Below are 19,502 nucleotides of genomic sequence, written 5' to 3' on the forward strand. Positions count from 1 at the left end.
GTTATCACAGTGGTAAGTGCAAAGATGGCTTCAACCTTTTGCTGGGAAAATATAATATTCGCTTAAGTTCCCGTTATTTATGCATGACCGTCTGTTCATAATTTCTTCAAAATAAATAATATTTTACACATTATACAATACATACATCTCGATTTATACACTATATAAAGATTAAAAGAGCCTAAAGAAAGATTTTGCAGTAACGTCAATAACACGACTGATTAAAATCATATCAGCCACATTTCATGATATAAATGAAATTTCCTTAGGTGAGATTTCAGATTCTCATGGTAATGAGTATGAAGACGGATATCATGTGGTTTTATAGATCCTAACCAATGTTTTGGAGTACAACCTTGATGTTGTAGGCAGTAAGTACCTCTGAAATGCTAGACAATATCTACTAGAGTACCTCGCAAAACATTCAGAAGTCAGCCATATTAACCATAAATTTTCTTATTTTCATTTTACACATTTTTAACATCTGCGTATATTAAGAGAACAACATAATTCTGCCATTAAAATGTATCATTGACTTCCACTTTTACACCCTTAGCACTAACTTCTATATCCATACCAGCGAGGAAGCTTTTTGGTGCAGAATTATGGTACCTTTCTAGCAATTTTAATTTCAGAAAATATTTCTCCAGGTACTGACATAAGAACTACTTTTGGCCATGAAGTTTGTAACAGCATTTCTCGTGATTCTCTCTCGTTATCTCTCATTTTACACCGCAGTCATCTACTATCAGTTTTTCAAACTGTGGTGCATAAAATATGACAATATATCAACATTTTGCAGAGTTATCTGTTAGGTTATGAGAAAATGTTAAAACGTCAACAAATCTCCTTTTAATGTGATCGATGATGTTAATGTAACAGATGCTGGTTCAGTCGCCGCATTCTTACCATCTCGTTCTACGCCGTTAGGTATTTCTTCTAGAAATTCAAGGGTTGGTTAAGAATATTAGCTCTTTTCACATATTTCCAGAGTTTCTATGTCTGGAACGACCATAACAAATGGTTCTGACGTACTGTAAGAGTTTGTCATGTTTTGGGAATTTACACTGTATGTTTTCTGAGCATCCTGTATAGTTTCGTGGTTTGACGTTTGTAAATTTTGCAGACGCAGCTTCAGTTGCTCCAGCTGCGCCTGGTTACCGCGTAATATCGCTTGTTGCTGTACATCTGACAGCATTTTGCCTGTACGTTCACTTCGCTCATCCAGATGCTGTCGATTAAATGCTGTTGACTTCCTGAAGAATAAAATTCCAAAGTCATTCCATAAATGTTCCATTTGGCAATGTTCCTCAGCTAGAGAACACAAGTATTTCAATTTCCCAAGATATTGAAAATTGTACAGTAATTTCTCAACATAATGAAAATTCTATGTATGTAAATGAGGAAAGATTGGGGACTAAACTGAGAATAGAGAACATGTTTCGCAGAAAACTTGCGTTACAGTCTTAATTTTTGTCGCATAACAGTTATATAGCCTAGAATTTGAAAAAACAAACAAACAAAAACATTATGATAATGATAATGGCTGTCTTCTGATATGTTAAAATCTAATGAATACTGACAAACGCATCAGAGAAGCGTACTGCCTCCATCGTCAAGGCAATGCTCTAAAATACGACACAACATAAATAATATTTCATATAGCTGAAGAATGACAAAACCAAAATTTGCTCAATCAATTAAACTATTTGGTGGGAGGAGAGAAATAGACATTTTTAAAGCAAAATAGAGGAATTTAACAAAGACTACACTTGGATAGTTAACGCAAAACTGGAATGGACGCTTTTGGAACTACATTCTTCAGCTGTTGTTTTCAGTCCATTGCAGAACAATGGTTCTTGTACCAACATAAAAGACACAACTTACCGAATCAGGAACACTTGCAAGCAGACGCCTATGGACGAGAAGATGAAACAAAGGACAGCAATCCAACCATTACGAACTCTCTTCAAACCTTTGATACCGTAGTAATCATCTTTATCATAGTTTTGTCTGTTCTTCCCTTCGTATGTCCAGGAAAATTCATGGTTAAAATTTCTGAAAGTTATTACAAAATTTGTTGTGGTTAAATTTAAATATGTAACAAAACCACTGGACTGGAATTAAACTGGACACTCAAGCTTCTGGTCTATGCTAATGACAATAATTTTATTATTCAAAGACACATAGACCATATTAAAAGTTGTAAGGGGGGTTGGTCCAAAATAAAATGCAGAAAGAACTAAGTATATGAAGATAAGTGTCTTCTAAAATCATTAAAAAATAATTAAGATAAATTTTAAACTAACATTCAGAAATACAATAACCTCAAATAATAAAGAAAGATAAATACACGACACACATTAAGTATTTATATAATATAATGAAGAATATGAACTTAAAAAAAAAGATGATTAATTTTCTGGCAGAACTGAGATAGTGGGTTAGGTTAGAAATATATTGCACAGTAAGGCAAGTTTTTAAATGCAGTAAAAATTATGTGAATTTTTATAAAAGAATGAGTTGAAGCATCTAAATATTTCTTTCATTCCTAATTTCCTCAGATTTTCTTAACAAAATATTACTGAGTGAAGTTAAAGCAAGAGAAATTAATGATTTGCTTTTATAAACATTATTATTTTTTCTGTACACTGTCCATCATCATTTTGTTTCCAAATTTGGCGCCTTAGGGGAAAAAGTTTCCTATTCAGCTGGTCAGAACTATCAGGTGTTATTACTGGATGGCAATACTATTTTTTAAATGTCTCATCTGGTGCAAAAAATTCAAACTGAAAAATCAACGTAACTTACTCCGCTTGTCCATACGTTTTGGCACCTCTACCAGGTGTCCTCCCATATCCTCGATTATAATTACTCTCTCTTTTGAGAATTAAATCATAAGCATGCCTTTTATCTGGATTGCTCAGTATATGATAAGCTTCGCTCAGTTTTACAAACCGAGAATGTGCATTTGGATCATTCTGATTTTTATCTGGATGACACTAAAATAGAAACCCAAATAAATTATATGCAACAAATTCATCACCCACCTAAGAATCTCATTATGCTATGAACATGGATTTCATCTCACTTGCTTAGATAATGTGATGAAGGAATCTCGAACTTCTTTAAGGCTACAATTTTGGGATAATTGCAAAGTTTCGTAATGAGTTCCACATAAAATTCTGAAAAAAGACATAGAAATAATAATTTTAATGAGCATGTGAAATAAGCAGTAACAAAGCAATGTGATTTAAACTACAGTACACAGCCTCATATATGTCTACTATGCAAAGAAGTGTTCTGGCATTGTACTGAATGTCAAAACATTTTATTTTGTCCCCTCCAAATACAGCTTTTTGCTTACTGTGTACACATACGTTCAGAAAATACTTTACTAATAAATGTACACACTGACAATTCTAGTTGCATTAATAATTTGGATTAATAAAATTTAATAATTGGCATGTTAATACACTAGTCTGTTAAATAAGTATTCAAGACACTTCATTTTAAAGTGTTATCTCTTACCTATTTGTACTAATATTCCGACTTGTTCTTCGTAGTGAATCAATTGCTGTCAAATATAACCTATGAATTTTATATGACTTATCCATTTTTAATAAACTGCAATGATACTTCCACTAACATATAATTTGTTTATTATCTCAGATTACCTAAGTCATTCAATTAAACTATTTTATTTACATTTCACACCTCCACGACACTTTGTTACAGTTACAAAATAAAATAAATAACATATTTCATTACGCTGAAAACAGCTGATACTTAGGAAACCAATTCAGTCAATACAGGAACCATTATTATTCTCTGTTGTTAGACATGTTTTACAATACATTTCGTGATAATAATATTACGGATATTTGAAGCTAAATATGTTCCGTAATTAAACAAGAAATCCAAGTATACATATATATAGTAAAATATACTAATTACAATACGTTCAAGCGTATCATGTTGGCTGCCATGAAGCCATAGGTGTGGTTTGTTTTGTTGTGTAATCGTAAGAGATAAAATAAATTTGTAGTTTGTATGAAGTGTCTTACGTGTTACAAAAATCATAGCACATTATGGTTTTCGCCCTGTAATATTTTAATTTCAACCGAAATATTAATGTTACATATATATATATGAAGTAGTAAAGTATACCACAGTATAGGTTATGTTACATTCATCCTCACCAAATCCTACATATGTTAGGTTAGCTTATCTGAAGTGGCACTCAAACCGTATTTTATACTTCTATTAAATTATAAACAACGTGAATAAGCAACTGAAGATATAGTTGACACAGTTTCATAGTTAGCATTTGTATGTTATGCCAGTCTAGTGAAAGTGACTTTTTCTATTATAAATGTAATTTAGCATTATGTAATGTGAAGTATTGGCTCTGTTTTTGGCAGTGTTAGCTCAACATAACTTTTTTCTGGCCTTATGTGACCTTCAAGTTTGAAAACAAAGCAACATATTGGATATGATAACTATCTTACATTGAAGTGTATGCCTATTCTATTCTGTAATTGAAAGAAGTAAATTTTTAAGGTTGTATTTATTGTGGAACGTAATTAATCTATGTGCCTTAATTTCAGGCATTACCATATTCCTTTGTGACATCTTAAGAATCATGCAGAGACCTGTACTCCATCATGTGGAAGATTGGAAGAAACCAGCGTTGATAGTTTTTGATTTAGATTTTACATTATGGCCCTTTAGAGTTGATAAAAGTGCTAAAAGTCCATTCAGTGTAAGCAAAAAGGGCAATGTAATTGATGTAAGAGGTAGAGTGTTCAAGACATTTCCTGAGGTGTCGCAACTTCTGATGACATTAACGAGTAATGGTTACAATTTGGCTGTTGCTTCAAGAATAAAAGATATTCCAGGGGCATATCAGTTGCTACAGCTATTTGGTATAATGCAGTATTTTCAGTATAAAGAAATATATCCTAGTGTCAAGACAGTACATTTTTACCAGTTACGTAGAAAGACAGGCATAGAATTTGACCGTATGATATTCTTTGATGACGATAGACGCAATGTCCGTGATGTGTCAAGACTTGGAGTGTCGGTGTTTCAGGTTCCACGGAGTGGCATGACTTTCGACGTTTTAAATACAGCTCTACTGCTTTAGAATCTAATATGGTGAAGCAAATTTACAAATTTGCTAGCTGTTGGTGGTATTTTTTGCTGTGTGGTACTGACATAATGAAATGTCTTAACACAAATAGGGATTATCAGAAAGAACCTGCGATGAGTGACAATTCTGTGAACAAATAAAATACATAATAGCATATGTAGTACACAAAAACATGTTTAATAATCTCAAATCAAAAAAACAGATTTCACGGGAAGGAGAAAAGGAAATAACATATTCCATCTTCATTGTATTTTATTTATTTATTCGTGAATGAACAGTATATTCCTAATAGAATAGGCTTTGTACCAGAATGATTAAGACTAGATCCTTGCATTAAACATTAACCTCTTCCATAATATTGACATAAAACTGATCTCTCTTCTGCTGATAAATGGAATCTCACTTGCCGTGTCACGATAATTTAAGCTAGCCATTTATAATGTTCCGCACGTTGACTTGTCCGTGTTACCATGAAAATATAAACAAAAGAAGGCCAAACAGAGATTCTGCAAGCAAGGTTAAATATCCCTCATTAATGTAGTGTTTAAAATGAAACACTTTTCACTTGTAAGACATAACAGACGACTCTAATAAAATTTTCTGACTGAAATAATCTTCATGTATGGTGTTGACATTGTTGTCTGTCGGTTTCATACTTTAATATACTGCATATATAAGAGTTCTCTGTAAGTTACATATTTAGTATTTTTATTGGCGTACTGGAATGCTAGTTTTTTTTCCCAAGGCCAAAACACACATCTTCGTCTATGCAGCTGAGACGACGAAACAAGAGACATTACGTAACATCTGTAAAATGTATCACTACAAATAACAAATTGAAGTTTATTTTTATATAATGTTTTTTTTGTAACCATTTGTTACCAGCGAAATAAAAGAAAAAAGCAGTCCGTCTAATGAAAGTATTAACCCTCTAATTAAATATTCAAACTCTTGACTTCGTGAAATTAAATACACTCCTAGATATGTAAAATGTAGTCAGTTTTAATTTAAAATAAATACCATGGCAATCACTTTGTTGTTGTTTGTTCAAACTCACAGTTACAACAATTCTGAGCGACGAGAATTACGATAGCCTCCGATGCCCTCTGTTGAGAGGAGACGTAACCTCGTGTTGATGTTGGAGTTTTAAATGGTGCTGTAGTGGCATCACTGTGGAGCACTGGTTGTGGGAAAGCCTGGAACTACTACTGTACCCGAGTCGTACAGCGTGACGTCACATTGAGTAGAGTTCGTGTTGATTCACAGAAGAATAGTTGATAGCTGCTGGTTTATTTGACTGCAGCACCGAGGTTCCATAGTACTGCAAATATTAAATAACAAGTTTACTAACTTCGTTTTCCTTTGTACTCTTCACCACAATTACGATTATAAAATCAAGGAGCATGAGATGGGCAGGGCATGTGGCGCGCATGGGAGTAATTCAAATTGCGTACAATATTTTGGTTGCAAAGCCTGGAGGAAAGAGACCACTTGGAAGACATAGGCACAGATGGAAGCATAATATTAAAATGGATCTTATGGGAATATGTTTGGAGAATGTGGATTGAATTCATGTGCTAAATATAGGAGCTGATGGCGGGCTCTTGATAATACATTAATAACCTTCTTCATGTCCTTAAAATGTGAGGTATTTTTTTACTACTATCAGCTTCTTTGATTAATGACGTTCGTTACGTTAGTGTGTAAAGTTAAACAGTCCCAATTCATGAATTCTCATAGTCCAAAGAGGAATAAGGCAGAATGAAACAAACAAAACAATTTTTGTGGTACACGCTACTTAAAAGTATGAACCGATAATTATTACTAAGTTTCAAAACATCTTCGTGTTGCAGATGGCAGTAAGGAAGTGACGAAAATCTGAAAAGGAAAGGAGAATTTAGGATACGTAGACTTATTTTTATATTATTTATTTAGTGTTCTGTCTGACGACAGGTCCACATGAACAGGATCCTTCCATCCTTTTCTCGGACTGGGACCTGTTCATATACATTCTTGGCAGATGATCCAGAAGTGGTTTGCCATTGCCTTCTTCTGTGTGTGAATGGAGTAATTGTTGGGATGCCACGGAGGAAAACTCCGTGTTGCCTAGACCACGGCCTTGCCCAACACAAGTTATAAATTCGGGCAGCGCCGGGAATCGAACCCGAGACCCCAGGATTACAAGGCCAGCGTTCTAACCGCTAGACCACCTCATCTTATTATTATTTAATGTTCTGTCTGACGACAGGTCCATATGAACAGGATCCTTCCATCCTTTTCTCGGACTGGGACCTGTTCATATACGTTCTTGGCAGATGATCCAGAAGTGGTTTGCCATTGCCTTCTTCTGTGTGTGAATGGAGTAATTGTTGGGATGCCACGGAGGAAAACTCCGTGTTGCCTAGACCACGGCCTTGCCCAACACAAGTTATAAATTCGGGCACCGCCGGGAATCGAACCCGAGACCCCAGGATTACAAGGCCAGCGTTCCAACCGCTAGATCACCGTGGCTTAGACTTAGTAAAATCTTCTCGGGCGATAAGCCGCATCAGATGGATAAAAGATGAAACCGACGTTTCAGGGACCACCTCTGTCCCCATCATCAGGGTTCTGATCGTCTTTTAACCATCTCACGCGGCTGATCCCCCAAGAAGATTTTATAAAGTTACGTCGTAGCGAAAGCTTCAACTCGTATACTTAGACTTAGATGTCAGAATAATATTAAAATGGATCTTTCTTTTAAGTTAAACTTTAATATCAGACACTTAATTTTGTTAAAGTTTTTGTTTGAACGGCTGTTTCTGGTTTGTTTTGTGTCGGTGATTTTGGGGTGTTCGGTTTTATTGGTTTAATTCCATTTACGATTGATTTTTGGAAAATATAATGGGCATGTACTGGATTTAGTACAAGCAGGACAGAGCTTTGGTTCCAAAGGAGCGTTGGAAATATTTTCACAAATTGGACAATTATCAGGTTTATAAAGAACTATTCTGGTCGGTGGAGTTGGTTAGTTCAGAGCGTATATTACTTTTATGGAAGTTACGTCACATGAATAAAATGTTAAATAACGTAAAAGTGAACAAATCCCAAGACAGTCCCCCCCCCCCCATATATATTTATTAATATAGTTCACTTGTCTGATACTTTTAGAAATAAATGTCATACGTGGTTGCAGTAAATCTGGCGCAATTCATCTTATCCTCACACGTGTATTAACTTCGTCTCCCATAGCCACCGACCTCAAGAAACTTCTTTTGAAAGTTGACTGTAGCAGAATCAGAAAAGTTTTATGTTCGCCCACCCTTGGGAATTAGCGCCACCTGGTTCAATGGAGTCAACTTTTATTTATATACGTTTCTTTGTTTGTTTGTTAAGTCTCTCTCTTTCGTTCTCAATTCCCTTTTGTCCCCTGAATTTCTTAATTTTTAATATTATTCCTCACATCCATTCTTTATTGATGAGATATCCTTCAAAGCTATTCAATTCGTGACCTTTACTGGTAATTCACAATAGGCTAATTGTATCCTGCGTCTGTTACCGAATACACGTCGAGCAAATTATGAAGTTGATTTATTAGATTTGATAGCCTTAATGCGTTTATCGCATCTCAATATAAACGCACGTCCAGTTTTACCTATATATATTTTTATTAACACGTACAATGCGTTACGTAATTCAGCTGTTTTTTGGTTGGGTTTTCTAATTTAGCGCAGATTATTTTTCTGGGGTGTTGGTAGCACTGAAAATTTTGGTTATGATTCTCGTCTCTCCACGTTTGTAGGTAAAATAGGCCATTACTTTACCGGCTGTACTATCGGATAGGGGAAATCAAGGAGGGCAAATGAAGAACAAATGCAATTGATAGATGACAGAGGCAAAACATAAGAAACAGGGTTTTGAAAATGGCTCAGATAATTTGATGTTCTCGTAAGTAGCGGGGAATCAATCATTAAAACTAGTTTCTTGCCGATGATACTTCCAGATTCTCGTGGCTTCGAGCATAAAGATGACTGACTTCTGAGATATTGCGGCTTGCAGTCTGGAACACGTTTACCGACGTTTCAGAAATGTTTCCAGCCTCCGTCAGCAGGGCGATGACAGAGGCACCTTTGAAACGTCGGTAATATTTATTGTTTATGGCCGTCACTTTATAAACAGCATACATCATATAAAAAAAACAAGTATATTACATTTTAAAATTTGTTATCTAAATTAATAATAAACACATCACTATAGGTATTTTTTTTTAGAAGTCCTTATCATCATTCTGTAAATTAATGATCATGTCATAAATACTAAAATTACAACGATAATGTTAGGAGCGAACTTAAAAATAGTAACACGAAGCCAACTGCTGGCAAGCAAAACCAATATCTTCACATTTTACCAGCGTTCACAAGCACATATCAAACATTGCAGTCACCACAAAATTGTGTCCATACTAAGCTACGTCATGCCAGAGAAGTTCGCGTGTACAAAGATACAAAAGGCATATGAAATATAGGATCTACGATAGAACAAACAAACAACTGATGAAACAAAGTACGTTCAGAAAAGAAAATCATCCTTAGATCGTGATAGAGACAGAGGCGTGGATCGCGTCAAAATATTGTGCAATTGTTGGTGCAAATTCAACTGTTACTGGTGCAAAATCTCTGATGCCAAAACATTATTGTAATGTGTCAGAGATGATAATAATACCTCAGGAAGGAGATAACACAACAATGTTACAACGTCCCACAGAAAACTGTCATTGTTGAGGTCGTGTTTCTTCTCCTATACGTCACACCATTAAAAAAGAATGATGGAAATACAACCAATGCCACTAATGACAAAACAATTAACTGTATAAATCAAAATAATTTTTATTTCAACAGATATCTGGCTACTTCAGTCCTGTATTTACGTATTAATAAAATGACTTATAAACTAAAAAAAACAACACTAAAGTTGTTTGAGGAATGTTACTTTTCCATAGAGGTTTTATCTTGAATTGTTTACAAAATTCTTATAAAATGAAAGCACAACGAGGAGTTGTCAGTTCGAACCCCGACGTAAACGTGTTTCCATCTTGCTTAAAAAAAATTACGTCATTTACGTAATAACGTTCTAGTTTATGGTATTTATAATGGAAATCAGCTTCAATATCACATTTCCTCCTGATAATTAACTGTTCAGGACGTGCATACAGAATAACCAATGCCTTTTGAATTAAAACTTTAGGATTTAAATGCGTACAGTTCCAACTAGTGAATTTAAATAACAATGATTATATTAATATTGTTAATGACGGAAGTAAATGAATGAAAAAGTAGATATTTAAATTGACATATAATTGCATGTCCGGTTTATGTTCAGAACACTATTAGCCATGAATATTATACCAGTTTCATTGTTCCTCAAAATTTGTGTAGGCCGACATGATTTTAAGGAAATATATTTCACTACGTAAAATGCAGAAAGGATATTTTCTGGGTACATTAGCTAAATCACGTGATTCTTGCGAGTGCAGTGATTTTATCACACCGTAAACTTGGTCTCGTCTTAATTTAGGGCACTATCCCTGCAATATTACTGGTTAGACTGAAGAAAATCACGTAAGCCTTGTCATGACAGGTATCCGAGGCAAGATTCGAACCTGTAACCTCCCAAATACGGAGACAGAACCACTCGACAGTGATGGTAGACTTAAACCTAAAGGAAGGCTCCTTTCAGACTAAATACTTTTGTTTTAATAACAAAACGAAAGGAAAATTGACACATAAAACACGCCTATCTGATTTTTAACATTTGATACATTATTGCATAAACTTTATAAAATTTCATTGTTGTAAAATAAACCAAGAATTTGTAACAGAGGTTGCATTTCCTACATTTCTGGTTCATTGTTGACTTGACTGCTGTAGCTACCTGTCAGAGCAATTGTTAAATGTATGTCTGCTCTGCGCATGCGTCCTCTCTGCTGGGACGGTGGTGGTGCATGTGATGATGTCGAAAGGACAGCGATGAATAATATCGCCCTGACGGGAATTTCTGTAAACACAACACACCACGGCAATTACAGAAGTTATTTTAAATACGCTATAATGGCCCACAACAATCGATTGGATGCAGCTGTTCGGAAAAATAATCTCTTTTTACACTCAGAATAAAACAAAACCAAATAAATACAATGTTAATGAATACTAAAGCATGTGGTATATACAATTACCACTGTGCTTTAAAGTATTAAACAGCGGAGACTAGTTTTGAATTTGATATCTTACTACGTTAGTCTTACGTAAAGAAACATGGACGGTGCTGACATCTAGGGACAGAGAAATGTGAATAACACAGAAAGATGTAATATCAATGGATTTTTTTTTGTATCTTATATGCGTCATGTTTGTGTTTGATTAAATATATTTATTTTGTACAGTCTATACACAAACGTTTGAAGTTTATTGGTGTTGTAAAAAATTATATAATATTAAAACATTTTATTGTGTAAAATGTTTTAATATTATATAATTTTTACGATTAAGAGCGCTAATATAATATTTTACACAATAAAATGTTTTAATATTATATAATTTTTTACAACACAAATAAACTTCAAACGTTTGTGTATAGACTGTACAAAATAAATATATTTAATCAATTGAAATGTCTGAAGAGAGTTTCGAAATCGAACCATCCCTAACTCCTCCCGAAAAAATATGGACAGATAATGAAGACAGAATCTTTCGTCCTATATAGTTCAGTTTAAGAAGATAATGAAAGAGTTGAATGATTACACTTCGTAAAATATATCACGTAACGAACTGTATCTTTTTAAATATCACTAGGTCCCTACCGTCACTAACATATAATAATATTAAAAATGAATTATCATGAATTGTTGTGTAACCTATACCAATTTCCTCCTGATATTATTCCGATGATCAAATGAAGGAAGATGAGATGGATGGATCATGTAGCACGCATGGGAGATACGCAATGCGTACCAGATTTCGTTCAATGCCCCGTGTAGGGAAAGAGACATGTCGACAAAACCAGCTGTAGTATCTGACCTCACTGTGCGTAATTAATTTGACTGTCACAAAATAAATGTCAAAAGCAATGTGAAAGATGAGTTCGTACATGTCCATTAAAATCATCGACGAACAACAAAAAACGCACACAATTTTCCAAGAACTACACCGAAAGTAATTTAACACTGTGGTCAGAGGACACCTCAGTGGGTTACAAGGTTAAATTTTCACCACAGAACAGAAATGTAGTTCAATATTACGTTCATTTAATGGAAAATGCCTTAAACAGAATTACTTGTGTGAATATAATTTGAGTTTCCTTAGAAATTACACACGACTTCGTTTTGTTAAAATCAGTTCAATCCACAAGACACTAACAACAAAAAATTATGTGTCGATTCCATCACAAATGAAACCTTTTTCTATCCGAGTTACATTCACCTAACACTAACACCAGACGATCAAACTTCGCATCGCGTAACACAGCATAAAGAAACTTAAGTGAGCCTACGGAATTTATTACGATAAATTACAGAACTTCTGTTTCTAATTATCACTTTCGTTTGAATGAAACTGCGGTCAAAATTTAGAGTATGCGAGAATTAACTTATTTATTCTAATTTTAATACGCATTATTAGTTAAATAATTGTTGTAAGTATTCTAGACTAGGATTAGAACCGAATTCTTCCGAATACGATCGTGTCATTTGAACACAACCGAATCCAGACGGGTGAACTATTTTGAACGTAAAAGTAAACTGTTTGCTACCTAAGTTGATACAAGAACACACCCCGTCTCTGCTTTAAACGGAAAGTAAACTGTAGTAACTAGATTTCAGGCAGGAAACAACTGAATATCTCGAGTCTGTAACACGAACTTCGGCGTAATTTCGAACTCCACCACCAGTATTTAGGAAGAAAATAAAACAAGTAACTATGGAAGAAGTATTAAAATGATGAGAAATTATCAAATGTAATAATGAGTGAACTTCAGGCAAATACGAGGTGCGATCGGAAAGTTTCAAGACTGTGTCAATAGCGGGCGAACCGGATGTAGTACGAGCTTCTGCCTTTAGGGGGTGCGGCCTACATTCATAGTGAATCAGTGTGCCAGCCGGCATCATCGAATTAGCATTTGTTTCTTAGTTACGGGCGTTTTGGTAGTGCATTACACCGACCCTCCTGCGATTTCGGAATGGCGTGTGCATCAAATTTTGCCAAAGAATCGCCAAAACGGCTACGGAAACCTATGAAATGCTAAAGCAAGCATTTGGGGAGTCCGCAATGGGTCGTGCACAAACTTTTGTGTGGCATTCACGTTTTAAAAATGGCCGAACCTCTGTCGATGATGACGAGCGTTCTGGACGACCATTTTCGAGCACAACGCCCGAAAATGTTACGAAGATTCGGCAGGCCATTCACGAAGATCGACGTCGTACCATCAACGACTTGTGCGACATTGTTGGGATAGGCTATGGGACCTGTCAGCTGATTCTAAAGGAAGAACTCCACATGCGACGCATCATGACAACGCGCCAGCGCACACCGCCCTCAAAGTTCGGCAGTTTTTGGCCTCAAACACCATGGCCGTCATCCCGCACCCTCCTTATTCGCCGTGTGACTTCTTCCTCTTCCCAAAGATGAAAATTCAGCTAAAGGGAAGGAGATTTGAGACGATAGAAGAGATTCAGGCAGAATCGCAGATGGTGCTTGACAGGCTGACAAAGAAAGATTTCCAGGGATGCTTCCAGGCTTGGCAGCGGCGCTGGGATCGTTGTGTTCACTCCCAGGGGAACTACTTCGAGGTTGATGGATGAATTTAATACCTGAGATAAGTGTACGGGTTTTTATACGCGCAGTCTTGAAACTTTCCGATCGCACCTCGTATATTGGCTTTATTCTAAATATTTCCTTTATACATGCTTTACAATTGCGTAAAGTTTGATTAAGACTTTTCTTATTTAATTTGAATTCTCTAAAGCTCGGTAATTAATGTAGGCCACGTCGAAGTACGAAAGACAGCAAATACTGCTCTGTGCAGGCAGAATCAGCTGTGTTAAAAATGTTGACATAAAACACGAGTTTGCGCCCTGGAGGACAGCGGTCACGATAAATTCTTCCGCGTGTACGTGGATGGCCCAGTTAGATAATCGGTTACACTTTCGTAATAAAACGCCGAAACACATGTTAAAATAATGTTTTTACTCTGATTTTTGTCGTAATCGAAGTTGTAAATAGTTAAGACTTACGAAGAGAAAATTTATTATTCTAAATGACTCACATAGTAACATTATGAAGTTCGGGCACACGGTTCACGGAACACCCTGTATATCATCGAATGAGATGATGACTAATGAATAACAAATTTGAAAGGATGTGGGAGGAGTTGGTTGCGGGGGTAATTCGAGCTATTATCCGAGTAAACCCAGGGTAACCGGTATCCTGACCGGGATTTGAATCCAGGTCTACTAATCGCTCCATCACGATAACTGAGTCCTTTCCAGGATTCGAAATATATTCAGCCGAAAAGCGAAAAGTGGCTGTTGTGTGTTACAGCTTAATCAACATGGCCACCTCTGGTGTAGAGAAATTTGTCTGAACGTGAGATGTCGTCCGTCCGCTTGAATGCGGTTAATTGAATCCCTTAATACAGACTAAATTTGCATAGTGTCTCAAGTTTCCGCCATAGATGGATTGAATACGCACAGAACAGTTTCGAAACTCAATTCTCCGCATCTTCGTCTGTCTGACGCTTATTACCGCCTCACAAATAAGCATAAGAGAGAACTTTCGGGCTGTTTTCCACACCTACACAACGCGGCGCTACCACGCGAAAGCGACGCTTGGTAATTACTCAAGAGCTAACACAAATTTCAATTTCATAACAAGGAGAGGAATTTAGAGGCGCGAATTCAACTTATCAAAACTACTAAAGTATGGTCTACTGGTAGATACTAGGGAAGGCGTTATTTCTTCGTCTAGGCTTTTCTACGAGTTGATGAATACCGAAATAACATAAAATCCTTATTCATCACAGAAAAGTGCTCGAGTTTCGAATTCCGAGGTTGCCAGGGGTGGACAATTAATCGCTCCTGGACAAAACACCGAAAGTTTTGATCATTTAACAGCCAGACAAATGAAAAGAGAAACGGATTGTCAGTTACCAACGGGTGGAGCATTCATGTTAACTGTGTTAGCCAGGCTAACACTTTAAAAAAAAAAGTTCTGTGTCTTATTTTCGTCGTTCGCTGGTGCTGGATACATTGGGACACAGCAAAAGCGTTGGCCAGATCCAATCACCTCGACGCGATCTTAAAGTTGAGAAAGTTGACGTTGAAAAGAATCTATTAATAAACAGTGGACCATTTTTGCATAATTTTGATAATGTTTCATGGAAAGTACAGGATATACGCTGTATCATGTAACAAAGCTAATTTCATGTTGATGTGATTCTTCCGGGTTGTGAACTTGTAGATAGGCACCGACGTTTCGAAAGAACATAATTCATCCATTTCTGTCTTTTCACACGACCACTCTATTTTTTCACTGATCTATTTTTCATTTAACGCGCTTATATTTTATTATTTTACTAAAATCGCCACTTCGTTTTGTTTTATTCTCCTTTTAAGATGCTTTCCCGTCTTACTACCACTTTTATTACATTCAGCGTACTTAAATAAACTATGTCATCACTCGGATCCAAAATAAACGCCTTACTTTTATAAATAAGTCCGTCTGTGTATGTAACTCGACTCCCCAAAAATCATAAAAAAAATTATATAAAGAGCACTAAAACTTTACAGTAAAGAGAAAACACGATTACAAATTCACGTTAATAAGCTACTATAATCCACGACGTTTTATGGCTTCGGAATGTGACACTTCCAAAACTGTAATAAACATAATTTTGCCAGGACCCTATAAAATGGAAGGGCGATGCATGTGAATATTCATATTTTAGAAGGACGAATACACTCCGGATCATAAATACGTACGAAGAATTTAGATTTTATAATAATCGACGTGCTATAGAAATGTTCTTCATCTTTTTAGACAGCGTCATATGACTGATATAATTCATAATTAAATTCGATAATAATGAATCCTTGACAGGCATTAGGTACTACACCTGTGATGGGGGATCAGCCTTCCATAATTCCTGTGCACACAGACAGAAACAAAACAAATAAATATTCGGACATGCGTGTAACGAGTGAAATTAAAATCCAAGGTCACGGTCACCTAGAGGCAACTGTATTATGAGAAAATTAATTTAACCCTCTGCGTGCTGAGATTGTTTTCCGACGAATTTCTTAGTTTGTTTCTGTTTGTCCACGGAGGAGATGCTATAAATATCTTTAACTGTCACAAAACTGTACTGAAATAATTAAATTATTTATTTAATAATGCAATATATGTTGGAAATATACATTTGAGTCAACAAGTATTTTGTTACATATTTTTGTATCTCCACATACTGATCGCTCGATGCATTACACGGTTGCCAAGCAGCGACAAATTTGTGAACATATATATATATATTATTTTTTATTATTAGTGTTCTGTCTGACGACAGGTCCATATGAACAGGATCCTTCCATCCTTTTCTCGGACTGGGACCTGTTCATATACGTTCTTGGCAGATGATCCAGAAGTGGTTTGCCATTGCCTTCTTCTGTGTGTGAATGGAGTAATTGTTGGGATGCCACGGAGGAAAACTCCGTGTTGCCTAGACCACGGCCTTGCCCAACACAAGTTATAAATTCGGGCACCGCCGGGAATCGAACCCGAAACCCGAGGATTACAAGGCCAGCGTTCTAACCGCTAGACCACCGTGGCGATATATATATATATTTTTCACTTCATGCATTATGGTTGCCTAGCAACATGAGAGAAAGGAGAACAAATGAATGAAATAGATTCCCTCGTGTCAGAATCACCGGCGCTCGTTTCATATATTACAGCCCTAAGCATTATCAAACCAACATGTGACATTTCAGGTTCTCAAGGCGACGATGTCAATGTTATCGTTCTGGGTTGTTTCGCCATGTGGACGTTTAGGTTAATACCAACGTTTCGGAGGAATATATTGACCCTAAATTCATGGTTGAACTGACCTGAAGATGGCATCAGTATGTTCATCAGAAACGTTGGTATCTCGCCACAAGTCCACACGGCGTTACTACCCAAAAACCAACATCAACATACCACAGTACCATTAGAAATTTCAGAATTTTAAAATATGTTTATAAAACATGTTCTCTTTACTTTGAAAACCAAACTAAACCCAAAAATTCTTTTCTACGACGTGGGGGGGGGGGGGGTTGAACGTGGACACAGGTGATATACATAATCACCACTGACTTATAAAGACTTACGTTGTTGAATAAACAACACGTATCACGTATTCTTGAGTTTAGGGTACACAACAACATGCCAGTGGTTTAATGTAATTTCAGTTTCTTACACTAGGGTGCGCACAAGGAATGGGGATATTGCAGACAGCTGAACCACCTAATGGTTCAGCTAGAAGAGTCTTCTCTAAGATTTATGGCGTTACTAGCAACTTCCAAGAAACTTTTAGTACATTGCATGGTTGCAGAACTTTTACGTGAATTTAAAGTCTGTTTTATATTCTTTACAAAATTTTATAAACGTTATTACTACAATTTTTATAGCATTATATTCTGTCAAGCTGATAACCTTCGTGTGTTCACAAAATATTTTTCTTTAAAAAAAAGAACATTCGACGTTTTCCGTCTTACTAGGGACTTAATCTCGCCTTGAGGGGGGGGGACTACGTTAACCCCCCCCCCCATCGCCAGTTGAGGGGGACTGGAGTTACATACACCCATATTTTTATTAATAAAATGTTTTTGTTGGTTTTTTAAAAAAAAACTTCATGTCGCATGTAATACTGCATTTTTATCTGTTATTTTATATGAGTTTGAGAAATAGTTTCGGATTCGATAGGCGATAAAAATTAAAGACGAAAGCATTTGTCGTAAGGAAGGTGAATTCTGGTATGCAGAGCTGTGTTAAGAAAGGACTGTGTGTATTCCGAATTTCGTGATAGGTATACACTTGGCGTGCATGAGGGCAATCTTTATAAATAGCTGTATTATTTTAAATAATTGGTTTTACATGTTTCAGAGCTTGATAGAAGAAAATTTTGTTTCAAACGCAGACAATTTCGTCCACAGGAAATGAAGAATTCTTCCTCCCTGAAGAATTTTAAACACTCAAACAAATAACCAAATAAATGAAACGGAGTACCTCTCGAGAAGCTGGTAGTCATTTTGCCGATAAAAAATTCATCTCATTGCATAGAACACGAATATTCATCACCGTGTTCAAACGAACCAGCCACTGGAGCCTAGTGCTAACCACCTTAATGCAGTAAACACCCTCTCATCTCCTTGCTATCCTTTTTAATATTATTCTTTTCAGGTGTTCGTGCATTAATCGCTTCTTAACTGTGTTACGCGTTCTGCACGTTCAAACCATGCTTGAGATTTTTCGTGATTTTCCTTAGTAACTCCATAAATAAGTTCAAACTGGTATAATACCTTAAAAAGCACCAAGTTCCTTAAGTACTAGATAAGAACCCATGATACACATTGACCATACGACGTCACGCGAAGTAAAAATCGAGAAGACGTCGTTAAGTGACCGAATAGACAAATTTTTATTTAAAGGAGGTAAATTTGGATTTCAGTGGAGGGAAATGAATCTCAGCTTCTTCGTCGTCATCTTGGCTGCGCCAGAGGAAGAATCTTAATTTACTAAGACCTCGCGACCTTCCAAATACAAATGGCCGCACATCGATCTATGGACTCCGAGAGTTGGCACCAACTACAGAGCGCTCGTGACGTCACACGGACACCAACATGCAAAGTACAGGATCACGGAGAGGCTTCATAATCTGTTCTCGCCACAAAAAGTTAGGATAACCGAACCTGACGTGTAGCACGCATGGGAGAAGTGAGAAATAAGCCAATGCACAAAGTTCTGGTTGGGAAACCTGAATGGAAGAAGACTACGCGGATGTGGGATGATAATATTAAAATGTATCTCGAAACAAAATGGGAGGGTGAGTTCATTTGGAAGACAGAAAATAGCGGTTAGCTTTTGTGAACATGGTAATGAACCTTACAAGTACAGGCAATTATTGACCATCTACGCTGTTATTATTTTCTAAAGAAATTTGTCTGACTGGGATAATTAACCATTAATTATTTATTTCACTTGCAGACTTTAATTAGTAATTTGTTTCCTCATAAACGCATTTTTATTTTAAAAGAAACCATTCTTAGTTCGATAATATTAAATTA

General features: G+C 36.1%; 3 protein-coding genes across 9 annotated transcripts in view; 1 reads left to right on the forward strand and 2 right to left on the reverse strand.

Moving 5' to 3' along the window:
* LOC110833593 (dnaJ homolog l(2)tid, mitochondrial) overlaps positions 1-3,666 on the reverse strand; it is a 35,399-nt gene extending 31,733 nt beyond the window's left edge. Inside the window, exons 1-5 of one of the 2 annotated variants that reach the window (XM_022071865.2) lie at positions 3,532-3,666; positions 3,092-3,185; positions 2,812-3,002; positions 1,888-2,058; positions 441-1,256 (exon numbers count right to left, since the gene is read on the reverse strand). In XM_022071865.2, the coding sequence (XP_021927557.2) occupies positions 968-1,256; positions 1,888-2,058; positions 2,812-3,002; positions 3,092-3,185; positions 3,532-3,617 (831 nt within the window). In that variant the 5' untranslated portion in view covers positions 3,618-3,666 and the 3' untranslated portion in view covers positions 441-967. Of the gene's footprint in view, positions 1-440; positions 1,257-1,887; positions 2,059-2,811; positions 3,003-3,091; positions 3,186-3,531 lie in introns of those variants that run through there. The other variant, XM_087346081.1, reaches the window with a different exon arrangement.
* A 291-nt stretch (positions 3,667-3,957) lies between these two features.
* LOC147875248 (magnesium-dependent phosphatase 1-like) lies at positions 3,958-6,186 on the forward strand. 2 transcript variants are annotated; one of them, XM_087346101.1, is made up of 2 exons: positions 3,958-4,105; positions 4,611-6,186. In XM_087346101.1, exons 1-2 carry the CDS (start codon positions 4,054-4,056, stop codon positions 5,147-5,149), a joined length of 591 nt encoding a protein of 196 aa, XP_087202227.1. In that variant the 5' UTR covers positions 3,958-4,053; the 3' UTR covers positions 5,150-6,186. The 2 variants fall into 2 exon arrangements, with proteins under 2 accessions (XP_087202227.1, XP_087202232.1); XM_087346106.1 differs by having other exon boundaries at positions 3,978-4,024.
* Positions 5,397-19,502, reverse strand: part of LOC110833580 (dopamine receptor 2) — a 122,242-nt gene continuing 108,136 nt past the window's right edge. For 2 of the 5 annotated variants that reach the window (XR_015534417.1, XR_015534414.1), the window contains exon 4: positions 6,423-6,476. Coding sequence is in view for 2 of the 5 variants with exons in the window: in XM_022071841.2 (XP_021927533.1) it covers positions 11,081-11,188 (108 nt within the window). In the remaining 3 variants the exon portion in view is untranslated. Of the gene's footprint in view, positions 6,477-11,065; positions 11,189-19,502 lie in introns of those variants that run through there. The other 3 variants (XM_022071841.2, XM_022071851.2, XR_015534415.1) reach the window with 3 other exon arrangements.

This window comes from Zootermopsis nevadensis, unplaced genomic scaffold, assembly GCF_977971745.1.
Source record: "Zootermopsis nevadensis isolate Lab colony 2312 unplaced genomic scaffold, Znev_1.0 Znev_ptg000001l, whole genome shotgun sequence".
NCBI classification, from domain to species: Eukaryota; Metazoa; Arthropoda; class Insecta; order Blattodea; family Termopsidae; genus Zootermopsis; species Zootermopsis nevadensis.

What these genes read in the sequence shown, in the direction of transcription:
- LOC147875248 (XM_087346101.1), top strand. Translation starts at nt 4,054, where the DNA reads ATGAAGTGTCTTACGTGTTACAAAAATCATAGCACATTATGGTTTTCG. An exon ending in CACATTATGGTTTTCGCCCT is followed by an intron (nt 4,106 to 4,610) that starts GTAATATTTTAA and finishes CCTTAATTTCAG; the next exon opens with GCATTACCATATTCCTTTGT.